General features: G+C 35.4%; 2 protein-coding genes and 1 long non-coding RNA gene across 3 annotated transcripts; 1 reads left to right on the top strand and 2 right to left on the bottom strand.

Annotated features, from left to right (window-relative positions):
• Positions 1-4,969: 4,969 nt before the first annotated feature.
• On the bottom strand, positions 4,970-7,165 carry LOC103854708. Its single transcript, XM_009131673.3, has 6 exons — positions 7,047-7,165; positions 6,820-6,946; positions 6,587-6,738; positions 5,657-5,936; positions 5,405-5,556; positions 4,970-5,314 (listed from the first exon to the last, which is right to left on the bottom strand). The coding sequence occupies exons 1-6, from the start codon at positions 7,069-7,071 to the stop codon at positions 5,151-5,153; spliced, it is 900 nt and encodes a 299-aa protein (XP_009129921.1). The 5' UTR covers positions 7,072-7,165; the 3' UTR covers positions 4,970-5,150.
• Positions 7,166-7,409: 244 nt separating this feature from the next.
• On the top strand, positions 7,410-12,301 carry LOC117131820. Its single transcript, XR_004455217.1, has 2 exons — positions 7,410-10,705; positions 10,750-12,301. It is a non-coding gene; the product is annotated as an uncharacterized LOC117131820 (long non-coding RNA).
• Positions 11,989-14,142, bottom strand: LOC103854707. The gene is made up of 6 exons (XM_009131671.3): positions 13,889-14,142; positions 13,692-13,818; positions 13,437-13,609; positions 12,828-13,107; positions 12,397-12,563; positions 11,989-12,311 (listed from the first exon to the last, which is right to left on the bottom strand). Exons 1-6 carry the CDS (start codon positions 14,031-14,033, stop codon positions 12,148-12,150), a joined length of 1,056 nt encoding a protein of 351 aa, XP_009129919.1. The 5' UTR covers positions 14,034-14,142; the 3' UTR covers positions 11,989-12,147.
• Between the last annotated feature and the right edge of the window lie 442 nt (positions 14,143-14,584).

The raw sequence follows: 14,584 nt of genomic DNA, 5'->3' as shown, positions 1-14,584 counted from the left end.
ATACATGATCAGGTTTCTGCTTATCAACGAACCCGGAAGGCTGCCTCATGAAAACTTTCTCATGGAGATCTCCATGTAAGAACGCATTCTTAACATCCATTTGTTTAATTTCCCAATTCAGCACCGTAGCCATGTGTAGAATAGTCCTTACTGATGCCATTCTAACAACTGGACTGTAGGTCTCTAAGTAATCAACACCTTCTTCCTGCTCGTTACCGCTTGCCACCACGCGAGACTTAAGCTTGTTCAAAGTGCCATCAGCATTAAGCTTCACACGATGAACCCATCCTGAGCCAAGAACATGCATATCAGGAGTGCGAGGCACAAGAGTGAACGTGTTCGTCTCTTCACAGGTATCATACTCTTCTTGCATTGCATTGTGCCAACCAGGATGATTAAGTGTTGCAGCAACAGAACGTGGTTCAGGGATAGCCACTTTCTGCGTGAGCAACACATATCGTGGGTTTGGTTTGACAATGCCAGCTTTTGCTCTGGTGATCATTGAGTGTCCTTGATGTGGAACAGGTACCTCTTGAGGTGAAGGAGCAGAAGCTGAGGAAGGAGTAGGACTTGGTGAAGCTGATTCTAATGGAACAGGCGCTGCAGCTGCGACCAATGGAGGAAAGTCTGCAGCCGTAAACAGAGATGTATCAGACTGAAGAACCACAGACTCAACTGGTGTAAGCTGAGGAGCTTGAGAAGACGGTGCAGTAGGGATGAAGCTCTTTTGCCAAGCTTTGAGCAATGGAGTTAGAACTGAAGGATGGCTTTGCTTGTAGACATTGGCAAAAGGAAATTCTTCTTCATCAAACAACGCATTGCGTGTAATATAAACACGTCCAGTTGGGGGATAGAGACAGCGATACCCTTTGTATCTATCATTGTAGCCAAGAAACACACACTTCAGAGACCGAGGATCGAACTTGTTGTGAGCATAATCACGCAGAGAAGGATAGCAAGCACAACCAAAGGTACGAAGAAATGTGTACTCAGCACGTTTACCAAATAATTTCTGATAAGGAGTTTGATGATTTGGCAGGGTTGATGTAGGAAGAAGATTAGCGAGAAAGACCGCAGTGAAGAAGGCTTCAACCCAAAACTTCAAAGGTGTCTTACTGTCAAACATCATAGAGAGACCAAGCTCCGTGATGTGACGATGCTTCCGTTCAGCCAAGCCGTTCTGCTCAGGTGTGTAGGGACAGGACATCTGCTGCTTGATTCCATCTTTTTGCAAGTGTTCGAGAAAGGTAGAACTGATAAATTCACCGCCACCGTCGCACTGAAAGGTACCAATTCTACACCTCAGTTGGTTTTCAACTAGAGCTTGGAACTTGCAAAAGATCGAATAAAATTCTGACTTGTATTTCATAGGGTAGATCCAACAGTATCTTGACCAATGGTCGACAAAGATTACATAGAATCTAAAGCCTTGAACTGACATAGTTGGTGCAGGTCCCCACAAATCACAATGAACCTTTTCCAAAGGCCTTTTTGCTACAAAACTAGAAGACTGAAAAGGTAATCTACTACTCTTCCCAAGCTGACATGATGCACACATCTTCTTGGTCACGGAGCTTATTGAAATGCGCTTATTTGCTGACAGATGTTGGAGAAGCTGCTGGTGAGGATGACCCAATCTCCTATGCCAAACTTCATCTGAAGCCGAACGTTGTCTAGAGGAGTAGAGAGCCTTTATTGACTGCTTGCTCTCCAACCGATACAACCCATTAAGCTTTCTTCCTGTGGTAAGTACCGTCTTTGTGTTCTTGTCCTTAACACGAACCCCAATATTATCAAATTTCACAGAACAAGGATAATCAGCTGTAACTTTTGATACAGATAGCAGGGATTTGGCAATCTGAGGGCAAACAACAACATCATTGAGAGGAAGTTTACCTGAACAGGAACCAATAACAGTAGATCACTTGTGCGTGATAGGTAAGTAACTGCCATCACCAATCATCACAGTATCACCTCCGTGGTAGGGTTGTGACTGCTGCAGATGACGTGTGGAGTTGGTAACATGACTGGTAGCACCGGAGTCTGGGTACCACTCAGAACCAGCATCGTCTGACACATCAGTGATACGCATTGCTGCCAGGGCCTGGGGCAGTTCTTCCTCATGATAGCTGTTGTTGAACCTGTGGTAGCACTTGAGAGCAGAGTGACCTGTCTTGCCGCAGATCTGACATGACTGACGCGTGTCTCCATCAGAAGAGGAGATATGTTGAGTAAAGCCTCTGCCTCTGGTGGAGTAACCACGACCTCTACCACCACTGCCTCTGTATCCACGTCCACGAGAGTAGTTTGTACGCATGGACGCAAATGCCATGTGAGATGAGACCTCTTGGCTCGTGGTGTAGCTTAGAAGTCTATCATCAAAGGCCACCAGTCGAGGAACAATAGAGTCAAACGTTGGAGGAGGATGAGTATCAATGGCCCCCTCAATCGAAGTCTTGATAGGCTCATAGTCACGACCAAGGCCTCGGAGAGCAGAAAAAATCTTCATCGCTTCTGTCATCGGAGAGCCAATGGAAGAGAGTTGATCACTGATGGTCTTGACCTCCTGAAGATAGAGAGCCATGGTTTTATTTGCCTTTGAGACCGTCTGCATCTTGTGTTGAAGCTCAAACAACCTGGAGTTTGTGGGTTTGTTGAAGTGCTCTTCGATGGTGCTCCAGATCTCCTTGGCTGTTGAGCAGTGCATAACCAAGTGTTGAATGGAGTCGGAGAGGGAACCAAGAAGCCACGCTTGGACAACTTGGTCTTTTTGGAACCAAAGCGGATGGTCGGGGTTTGGAATGGGGGTAGAAACGCCAGAGATTGTTGGAGCCATGAGAGTCTCAGAGGGCTGAATCTCGGAACCAGTGACAAAGCCATAGAGCCTCTGTCCACTGAGAAAGGACTGGAACTGACGCTTCCAAAAGAAAAAATTCTCCTCTGTGAGCTTGACAGTCACACAGTGGATTATGTTGAGAGAGGGAGGGCGATAAGGTTCTAAATCCATGATCGAGCTACCAAGAGCTCTGATACCATGAAAGTAGACAGAGATATGAAAGAAAGGTGAGTCTTTTGCTCTTTGTTATTGCTTTCTTAGATTGTTATTACAACTTGATAACATATTTATAGATAGAAAAGTCTAGGGTTTTCTTCATTGGTCTTCATTGTCTTGGAGTGCTTCAAATCGATTCTTGTTAGAGACAGGCTGTGGTTTGCCAGCTGTGCTGTGCTTTTCCTTTTGCTTTAGCTGAGCTGCCTGTGTACAATTGATTTTGTCTTGTTTGCAGGTTGAAGAAGAAGACCGTTGAGAAGCTTTTGTCTCTGACTGACTTATGGGCTTCAAGTTGGGCTTAACTGATGGGCTTGAAGCTGAGTGACTGATACTTCACGGCATCGTCTCGGATATCAAACTCATGGCGGACTGGATGGAGTCAGTGTCGTTTAGGCTTCGTCACCGTAGTAACTTTTTTTAGGATGGTTTAGCAAAGTATATCTTTGGTTCTCTTGTACCAACCAGACTTTAATTCTCTTTATTGAAATGCAATTTCTTTGACAAAAAGAAAAAAAAACGATAATATAATATATTTCAATGTGGATATTATATAATTTATGAGATAAACTTATATTTCCCCTCCGTTATACAACCATGACATGCATGTTTCTTTCCTAGATTTGTTGAAGGTAATAGGATAATCTATGATTCTATATTATTAAAGTTGAAGTACACAATGAGATTGTTTGGCAATATGAATAGTAGTTAAGAAAATAGTACTGTTTGGAAACATAAATAGTAATAAATTAGGAAAAAAAATAATGGGTTTATGCTACTAAAAATTTAGAAGTCCATTATTATATTAAAAATTAATGAGTCTATGTTACTTAAAATATATATTCAAATCAAAATAATAATTTAAAATTGATTTATATCAAAAATTCATTCAAAAATATACATATATTCAAAATTTGATTTTTACTAACATATTTTTCAATAACTATTATAAAAATATTTTCAATATATATAATAAAAATACAATACAACGCCCAATTTCAAACACCAACTTAAATTATGGTTTTTATATTTCATATTAAATTTTAAAATATAATATATGTGATTATTTATATGATTGTACATATAAAATATTATTAATTATAAAAAAACTTATTTGATGGTATGTATAAAATATGATTAATTATATGATAACACATATTTTGTAACCTATGATGACACATATAAGATATATATATATATATAATAGTGATTAGGGGTGGGCTTTCAGGTTCGTTTTTGGGTATTTTTGGGATTTCGTGTTCAGTTCAGATCTTTGAGGATTTGGTTCGGATTTGGATAACCAATTTAAATAGGTTTGGTTTAAATATTTGGATAGAAAATTAATAATTATTTAAGTATTTTTGGAGTTTTGAGTATTTTTTAACTAATTAAGATATTTACGTTTGATTATTTGTATATATTTTCAAGCATTTATGCGAACTTAGAAGTATCATATATATTCTAGATATTTTTATATATATTAAATCTAAAAATAATTAATATATTTAAGTATATAAATCTATTTTGGATACCCAAAATACTTCGGTTCAGATCAGATTAGGTTTCAGTTCTTCAAATACCAAAATTTAGAATAATTTGGATATTTAATCAATTCCGGTTCGGATTTAGTACTAATTATTCGGATTAGGATCGGTTCGATTCTTCGAATTCGAGTTTTTTGTCCAACCCTAAATAGTGACATAAAAAGCAAATAGTATCATATTTTTTTAAAAAATACATCCGCACAGCTGTGCGGGTTAAAATCTAGTATATACTATAGCAAGTCACTAGGCTATATCAATTACAAAAAAAAAAGTCATTAGGCTATATATGTTCGGTCGAATTCTTATATCTATATAAGGATCCAAATTATAAGATTTTTTAAAAAACTTTTAAAACACTCCAACATTTTCCAACATCTTTGATAAAAACTTAAAAACCAAGAGAGTTTTATTTCATTGATAACAAAGTAGAAAACAACACACCATGAACAGAAATGAAAATTACATCACAAGCATTGGCAAACTTCACCTTATTACAAACTTATATCACACACGTCTTATTCATAAAGTTTGATCCATGACAAAAGAAGTATAGATCATTAAACGGAGACGATGTTGGTCACAGTGACCTTAACCATTTCAGCTTCGAAGATAATAGCATCATTCACCAAATACCCCTTTGATGCATCGTTTAAATCTGCTAACAATATGATATTGTTTACTCCCACGCCATAACCGCTTCGAATAGGGTACCAAGCTGCAGCTGAAAAAAAAATATATATCAACTATTAGTTTCGCTAATACTTCTTTTTTCTCTTGGACAGAAACATTTTATTTTGTTATGTTTTCTTACAATATATTTGTCTATGGTTGGTGCTTCGTTGATTCTTTAACCGCAGATTAACCGCTCCCCAAGTGTTTGTAGCGACTGCGTCTGGCCTAAAGCCTTGAGCATATAAATAGATTGGAAGTGCACTCCCACCTTTCGGGTTAAACCCTAATCTCCTGATTATACATCAACAAAAAGAACTTTTATTATTTATTACCCTTGGCCACTGCATGAATACAAATGATAGTTGCAAGATTTGAGATCATGAGTACTAACCAGTATCGGTCTTCCACGAGAAAATCATCAGAATAGTAGAACTTATCTTCCATGTCAGAGAAATGAGGTATCTCCCAAGTAAATACATTGCGTGGAGGGTTTGATATGAACGTGACCTTCTCTTGTACCTTGGCCGGTTTAACGATGAAGATCTCGGCACCAAAAGAACAAGTGTCTTGAACAATGTACCCTTCGTTTGTGTTTTCGAAACTTGCAAGATCAATCAATTGTTCGAACCCCCACTCTTTTTTCTCTGCGTTGAATCTCTTCACTGCTCCATCTGCAATCCACAATAATCAACTCGGTTTATAAACTAATCTCTAACAACTTCCACTCAGTGCCGGCTCTAAGGGAGTGCTGACAATGCAAAAGCACAGGGTCCAAAAAAAATTCTACAAATTTCTTTAAGATTTGGGGCCCAGTATTTTCAAAAAGATGTTGTTATCTGGCAAATATTGCAGAGAGTGCTCAACAAAATATGCAGAGGAGCGTCATTGGGAAGAAGAAACCACACATACACGCCTTTAACCGAAACTGAAAACCAAATTATTTGAATAATTCTGGTCCACAAATTTTAGCACATAGATTTTTTTTTTTTTTTCATTTTATCATTACTGTAAACAATTTTCTTACAAACCTATCTTAGTTTAAAGCACAGGGCCCACGAAAAGTTTAAGCCGGGCCTACTTCCAGCAAGCAAAATAAAAATCCAATGAAGGATGAATGATTACAACCGGTCATTGGCGTCTGCCCTCAAAATTTAATTTATATATATATACGTATAGATCATTTGGACGCAAATTGATTAAGAAACATACATGTTTTTTTTTTTCAGGAATCATACATGTTATGATCATTTGAACCTCTATATGTAATTCCTTCATAAATCTCATATATCATAAATGATCTCAGAATCGGCCATTAATTTACCTGTGACGGTCAAGTACTTGTCTAGCTTTGGAACGTGAACAAGGAGTTTGAGATCAACATTGACTTCCAAACCATAGGGAATAGTTTCAGTCTCTTCGATCCTCACGTATAGTGATATATAGCCAGCTCTACCGACGTGCAAAACTAGTCTCCTGAATTATTATTTTTTACCATGAAAATTCTCTTAATTAGTAAATAAGCTAAATAAATGAAAAAAAGTAAAGATCTTTTACCATTTGTAACCAGCAGCTTCAAAAACAGAGGACTCGTAGGGTTCGCCTCTCCCCTTAATCACGGAATAGCCAGCTATCGTCACTATCTTACTCGATGGTCGCTCTTCTCTCAACACTCTTGTCACTCCTGTCAACAAGTATTGAGATTCAGTATGTCATCAAGAAAATACAAATGAAAAAACGGTTTCGGACAACAAGGCTAACAAAAAAAAGCGAAAGATATAAACCTAAACTCGTTTCCTGAGTATCCATTTTCTGTGAATCTTGTTTTTGGTTTTGGGAAGGCTTTACATTTATATAGACAGACGCATGATGGTACTTATTGAATTAGTTACAAATATGAAATAGTAAAAGTGGTTTCAGCGTTGGAAAACAAATATTTCTACACGTTCTTTTTATTGTTTTGGTCAAAAGTTGAAATTATTATTTTAAAAGGATTTGGCTTCACAAATGAGGATTTTCTTAAACATTTTGTAAAATTGATTATACTTTTTTCTGTTTGGGTGTTCAAAGATCAGTTTCCATTTGGTTATTACAGTTTTTATGTTTTGTTTTTTCAAGAACCACCGGTTTTATTCCTTGTTTGGAAACTCGCTAGGTGCTACGCATGCGGTGCACCCGGACATAGCGATTTATCGAAAAAGCGGAAAAATATCGGGGAGTATGCGGGAAGGAATTTTCCGTATTTGATACGTATAATACTTTATTTATACATATAATACAAGATAGTACAAGCTTATGTAACAAGTTTTCTAAAATTCTACAAATATAGCTTGGTCTAATGGTTTTGGGGTGTTAGTTATGTTTGCAAATCATGTGTTCGAACAGCAAAAAACTTATTTTATTTTTATTTTAATGTTTTCTTTCAGTGAGTGGCAAAATAGTAATTAAGTCTTCTTCTTCCTTTACCCATCGTTTTGGTTTCTGCATTTTCTACCATAGCTAACATAATAAATCTATCACCAATCACTTAAATTTTGCTGCTTTCTACTAGTTTCTTCAGTAAATTTGTAGATCTCTTATCTCATATACGATTTCAAGAGCTAAAAATCCAAAAAAAAAAAAAAAACCAAGATAAGTCCAATTTTTCATTCGATTTTGATGAAATCGCCACGGTGAGTTGCCGAGGAGTGAGTATTCGTCCGATTAAACTGTAACTCGGGCGAGTTTTAGAACATGGGTTTTATTAAACAACTAGGTAGCGGACATAGTTATTTTTTCAAAAGAAATTAGGCAGTATATACACGAGAAAATGCGAAATTGGGTAACTACCCAAACACTGGTCATGACATTATGGTCTTTTCAATATACCACCACTACCCCTACTGATCTAGTAACCTATGATATCTTAGCCAATATATTCTTGTCAGAACGTATCCCTTTCCCACACTAAACATTATACATAAATATATTTTCTTCTATAACTCATGATGATAAAAGTAATGTTATCCAGAGAGGATGAACACGTTGAGAATATAGGTGGAATTGTTCTTCAAAACCATTTTATCCAGAGAGAAATAAGAAGTCAGCCAATGAGAACTGTAGATTTTGGTGAACCAATTAAATAATTAGTACTTCATGTTTAATGGATCTTATCTGATAAAAGATATTGTTTAACATAAATTGTTAGATGTTACCACTTTTTCTTATCATGTATTAACCATATCCTGAATGATTTGCCTAAGAGATATTGGCTAGTGTGTATTGTCTATAATAATTGACTTGTGACACTGTTATTACCAATCTAATAAATAAATCAACATATACCTTTCTAGCTAACATCTACAATCTCGACTCTAAAGTTTGTATTGCATGTTACTAAAAAGAACAAACCAACCATGATGTATATGAGTACTGGCTAACATAATATTTACCATCTATCCTAATTAAAAGTTAAGGCCTAAAGTATAGATTACCACCATCTAACTTAATTTTTACAATTTACTATTCCTATGTAGACCCTAAGTTGTACCTTACCACTTAACACATTTTGTACCATCTACGATGCTTTTTCATAGGAGTTACAAATATTAATGATATATTACTACCCTAAACTATACCTTTGATAAATTGAACAATTCAATGCAACGATTTCGTCTATAATATAAATATATGATTGAGACCCTATATGATTAGATCGTAATCTTACACATAGCTCTGTACCATTTTTACCAATGGTTGGGACTGCTTTGGACAATTCTGCCTTAATACGTTTGTCTACCTAATATTGTTACCAACACTAATTCATAATTTAATATCTAACATACTAGTTAATATTTACTGTTTGTATTACATGGACCCTAACGTTTATTATTGTATGTCTAACTTACATTTTACCGTCTAACTTACATTTTTCCATCTAACATATACTATTTCTTGCAATCAAAGTCATAGATGTACCGTCTAACATTTATTATTGTATGTCATAGATGTACCGTCTAACATTTATTACATTTTACCGTCTAACTTACATTTTTCCATCTAACATATACTATTTCTTGCAATCAAAGTCATAGATGTACCGTTTAACATTTATTATTGTATGTCATCTCTCTCCGGTTAGGTTAACTTAGGTGCAAGTTATGCCATAACTTAGCTATATGTATCTGCAACTTAAGTTTGATACACTCATATGCACAGAAAAAAACCATAATTAGATATCTACCAAATTTTTTCTTAGTATCTAATCAAAAGGTGTACCATCTAACATATAGTCTATTATTTGAAAACTAAAAATAATTAATATTTATAAGTATATAAATTGTATTATAAAAATTCTGGTACCCATTCGGTTTTCAGTACTGTTCCGGTTCAGTTTCATATTCTGATATTAGAGATATTGGTTCCTCTGGACAATTTATAGGATCCAAACTTGAACAAAACCTAGTTTTCGCTTTGGTTTGGCTTTTCAGTTTTGGATAAATGTGCTCATGCGTAAAAATAACAACATGCATAAAAATAACAACAACGATTTTAACAAAGTTAACTTTCAACTTAATGTAAAAAAATCACTTTTCGCAAATAGTAGCATTAAACTTTTTTGTCAACATCAGAGACTTCTCTGTTTCACATTTAGAATCAAAAACATTGAAACATTCATGGACTGTAAATGTTCTAGAATTCTCTTTCCACACTTTCCATATTAGTTTTTGAGTTTATGTCATCAGTAAAGACCAAAGTAGTTGACTTACTTAAAAACACTGCATGTTTTTTTACTAGGTTAATGGGTACACGAATTAAAAGAAACTGCAAAATTTATATTTAACAAAGACCAAAACATTTCTATTCATAAAAAAAAGACCAAAACAGTCGTTGTTTTTTTTAAATTATCAAATACTAATATGTTCAATTAATTAATATATTAATAGATAATAAGTTAATAACAAAACATATAGGTCGCAACAAACATACTCCCTCGTATAATTTTAATTATTGTTTTAAGTTTATACACACATTAAGAAAACATTACATTTTGCATATTTCCAAAATAAAAGATCATTACTTATATAGCAAACCATATTTCAATCAAAATTAAAATAAATTTTGCATTGAAATTATAAAATGACACTTATTTTGAGACGAAAATTTAACTCTACAACAATAATTAAACTGAAATAAATGAAATATGTCACAACAAACATATGTCAAAACAATCCAAATTTATATAATTAAAAGATGATGCAAGTGAATAAAAATAATAAAATAAAAGTCTAAAAATTTCATGATTCATTATGGGTAGCAAAAAAATTTAACCGAGTTAAAGAACTCCGAACGGAAAATCCTCCGAGAATTCGTCGAAAATCATCTTTGTTTTCTTGTAATATTTCCTTCCACACTTTCACATCAGTTTTTGAGTTTATTTCATCAATAAAGACTAAAGTAGTTAGTGTTACAAAAAAAAAGTGTTACAAAAAAAAAAGACTAAAGTAGTTGACTTTCTTTGAAAACTCTGCATGTCTTTGGTTAGATAGAGTAACGGGTACACGAATTAAAAGAAACTGCAAAATATATACATAATAACAAAGACCAATACAGTCGTTGACTCGTTGTCTTTTTGTTTAAATTACCAAACACCAACTTATTCGATCAATTAATATATTAATAGATAATAACAAAACAATTGTCGCAAAAATCCAAATTATATAATTAGAAGATGATGAAAGTAAAAAAGTAAAAATAAAATAAGTAATAATTTATGATTTATTAAAAGTATTAGTGATGGGCATTCGGTTTCAACTATAGAGCAAAGATCTTTGATATCAGCTTATAGACCACATTGCAAAGAGCAATGGGTCTTTATTCTGATACCAGCTTCGGGCTCTGGACCTTCGGTATAAGTTTCACGGGGGTGTTGTTAATCTACTCTGGGAGAACGCCCGTCCTGAAGAATTCTTGCGTCTCTTTGACGATAATAGGACCTACTGTAGACAGTTTGACTGGAAAAAACATGCCGAGAACCCATCTGGTCCGGATGCTTTCTCCGGATGGATCGAGAACATAACCACTCTAATCTCCTCCGCTGTTGGTATCTTGATCAGTAGTTCATTAGTTTCAGCTGAGATACACGGGGAGATGGCTTGCTCAACAATAGCCGATGAATCAAGTGAGAGGTCTGGGCTAGAGTTCGAAGTAAAGATTGTCTGGAAATACGAGGTTATCTCCTGAACAATGTGTGTTTCCTCATAGAAGACAGTACCAACAGAGTTCTCTAGTACATCAATGCGATTTCTAGCTCGTTTTCCTTAACAAATTGTGTGAAAATACCCTGAATTCCTATCACCAGCTGCAAGCCACATTAGTCTACTCCTCTGTTTCCAGAATTCTTCTTCATCCTTGTAAGCTCTCAGGAGTTCCCCTTTGAGGTGTGAGATAAGGGAGTCGTTCTCTGTTTTGTACGACATTGCAGTTCCACTTCCCCTTTTAGCCTCTCAATGCATATTCTGCTGTTAGTAGCTTGTTTCTTACCCCAGGCAGAGATCGCAAAGCGGCATCTGGTTATCTATTAACCAATATCCCAAAAATCGATTAAATGAGGCGTTCAATAGGAGACTAGTGATTAGGTGGGTGGTGCGCGGTTTACATAATTGGGCGCTTACGCACTGATAAGCTACACTGATTCTTCGAACACTGCATACAACTAAACACTCCAACTTTTCCCAGCATCTGACCTTTGATAAAAACTACCAAGAGAAATACATTTCATTGATAACAAAGTAGAAAACAAAACATGGAGCACAAGCATTGATAACTTCGTCTTATTACAAATTCATCAAACGTCTCTTTTATTCATAAAGTTTGTTTCATCCATGACAAAACAAGTAAAGATCACTAAACGGAGACGATGTTGGTCACAGAGACCTTAACCATTTCAGCTTCAAAGATGATAGCATCATTCACCAAATACCCTTTGGATGCATCGTTTAAATCTGCTAGCAATATGATATTGTTTACTCCCACGCCATAACCGCTTCGAATAGGGTACCAAGCTGCAGCTGAAAAAAAATACATCAACTATTAGTTTCACTAATACTTTTTTTCTCTTGGAGAGAAACATTTTATTTTGTTATGTTTTCTTACAATATATTTGTCTATGGTTGGTGCTTCGTTGATTCTTTAAGCGCAGATTAACCGCTCCCCATGTGTTTGTAGCGACTGTGTTTGGCCCAAAGCCTTGAGCAAATAAGAAGATTGGAAGTGCATGTGGTCTTCCTCCTCCATCTCCTTTCGGGTTAAACCCTAATCTCCTGAAAATACATTAACCAAAAGAATGCTAGTTATTACCAATGTTCTAAAAATCGGTATAGACAACGCTTACACTGCACCTTTACGACAAATAGGTCATAAATAAAACCATTTTTCTAAAGCATTTTTAAAAAATCAGTTTAGATGGTACCTAACACTTGTCTAGGCGCTAATCATCGGTCTAGCAATTTTAGAACATTGGTTACTACACTTGGTCACTGCATGAATTAGAATGACATTTGCATGCTTTGAGATCAAGTACTAACCAGTATCGGTCTCCAACGAGAAAATCAGCAGAATAGTAGAATTTATCTTCCAAGTTGGAGAAACGAAGTATCTTCCAAGTAAACACATTGTCTGGAGGGTTTGATATGAACGTCACTTTCTCTTGTACCTCGGCTGGTTTAACTATGAGGATCTCAGCACCAAAAGAGCAAGTGTCCTGCACAATGTACCCTTCGTTGGTGTTCTCGAATGTTGAAAGAGCAATCAATTGACCAAATCCCGACTCTTTTTTCACTCCATTGAATCGCTTCAATGCCCCATCTACGATCCACAATCAACTCAGGTTAATAAACTAATTTATACCAAGTTAACAATTTCCAAATAGATGTATAAAACAAAGTATGAAAATCCAAAGGAGGATGAATGATGACAATATATCCAGGACCGATCATGAGCATAAGGATTAAACATTTGCATCGGCCCCCAAAATTTAATTAATTAATATGTATAAATCATTCTGCCCGTAAATTGATTAACAACACATATGTTTTAATCATTTAACCCCTAGTGTTTCAAAAAAAAAAAACATTTAACCCTTAATGTGTAATTGCTTTAAGCCCCATAAATCTTAGGATCGGTTATGAATATACCTGTGACAGTCAAGTACTTGTTCAGCTTTGGATTGTGGACAAAGAGTTTGAGATCAACATTATTGAGTTCCCAACCAAAGGGAAGAGATTCAGTCTCTTCGATTCTCACGTAAAGTGATATATAGCCAGCTCCACCATCGTTAGCATTACCAACCACGTACAAAACTATTCTCCTGATTTATTTATTTTTGCCATGAAAATAATCTCAATTAATAAATAAGCTAAATAAATGAAAAGAATGTAAAGATCTTTTACCATTTGTAACCAGCAGCTTCAAAAACAGAGGACTCGTAGGGTTCGCCTCTTCCTTTAATAACGGAGTAGCCAGCTATTGTCACTATCTTACTCGATGGTCGCTCGTCTCTCAACACTCTTGTCACTCCTACAAGTAAGTTTCAATCTGTCATCAAGAAAATCAAAAGAAGAAAACGGTTTCAGACAAAGAAGCTAACCAAGATTCGCGTCGAGACTGTAAGAACTGTTGTTCTCAGTTCCTCTGCCTTGCGTGACCTGTTGAATGAGGAACTCAGCTGAAGAGCAAGTGATGAAGAGAAAAGCTAGAGAAATGAAACACAAACTCCTTTGTTGACTATCCATTTTTATGTGATCTGGTTTTTGCTTTTGGGAAGGCTTTACATTTATATAGACAGACGCATCATGGCACTTATTGAACTCGTTAATTACAAATATAAAATAGTGAAAGTGGTTTCATCATGGGAAAAAAATAACATTTCTACACGTTTATTAATTAAAAGTTGAAATTTTTTAAAATGATTAGGCTTCACAAGTGGGGGTTTCCTTAAAGTTTTTTTCTATGGTGGCAGCTAGAGAATTGAAGAAAGCATTAAAGGATGACAGCATTTTAGCTTAGATATTTAGCAGACGATTAAATCAACAATAATTGAAACCAAGTAGTGGTTGGAAAATGTTCAAAATATGATTATTTGTTTTGGCAGAACGTTTTACGTTACTTAAATAATTGCATGATCTACTCGATGTCGAAGGTAGAGAAGACTGAGTGCAATTTATGTATTGATTTAAATTACTTTCATATTAATCAACTTGTATATAGACCAATATAAAAATAACGACTCCCTCGTTCAATCCAAATGCCTTTGGACTCCACTGGGAAATGTAGAGAAGAATGA

The sequence above is a fragment of the Brassica rapa genome, chromosome A02, assembly GCF_000309985.2.
Source record: "Brassica rapa cultivar Chiifu-401-42 chromosome A02, CAAS_Brap_v3.01, whole genome shotgun sequence".
In the NCBI taxonomy this organism is placed as follows: domain Eukaryota; kingdom Viridiplantae; phylum Streptophyta; class Magnoliopsida; order Brassicales; family Brassicaceae; genus Brassica; species Brassica rapa.
This window is presented reverse-complemented; position numbering and strand designations above follow the sequence as displayed.

Bases quoted from the DNA above. Each gene is read 5' to 3' on its own strand.
- LOC103854708 (XM_009131673.3), bottom strand. From the start codon at position 7,071: ATGGATACTCAGGAAACGAGTTTAG. The intron at 5,937-6,586 runs GTAAATTAATGG...TGTGGATTGCAG, and splicing joins CAAGTACTTGACCGTCACAG to ATGGAGCAGTGAAGAGATTC. The intron at 5,315-5,404 runs GTAAGAAAACAT...TTTTTTTTTCAG, and splicing joins CAACCATAGACAAATATATT to CTGCAGCTTGGTACCCTATT.
- LOC103854707 (XM_009131671.3), bottom strand. From the start codon at position 14,033: ATGGATAGTCAACAAAGGAGTTTGTGTTTCATTTCTCTAGCTTTTCTC. The intron at 13,610-13,691 runs GTAAAAGATCTT...TAAATAAATCAG, and splicing joins GAAGCTGCTGGTTACAAATG to GAGAATAGTTTTGTACGTGG. The intron at 12,564-12,827 runs GTTAGTACTTGA...ATGTATTTTCAG, and splicing joins CTCGTTGGAGACCGATACTG to GAGATTAGGGTTTAACCCGA.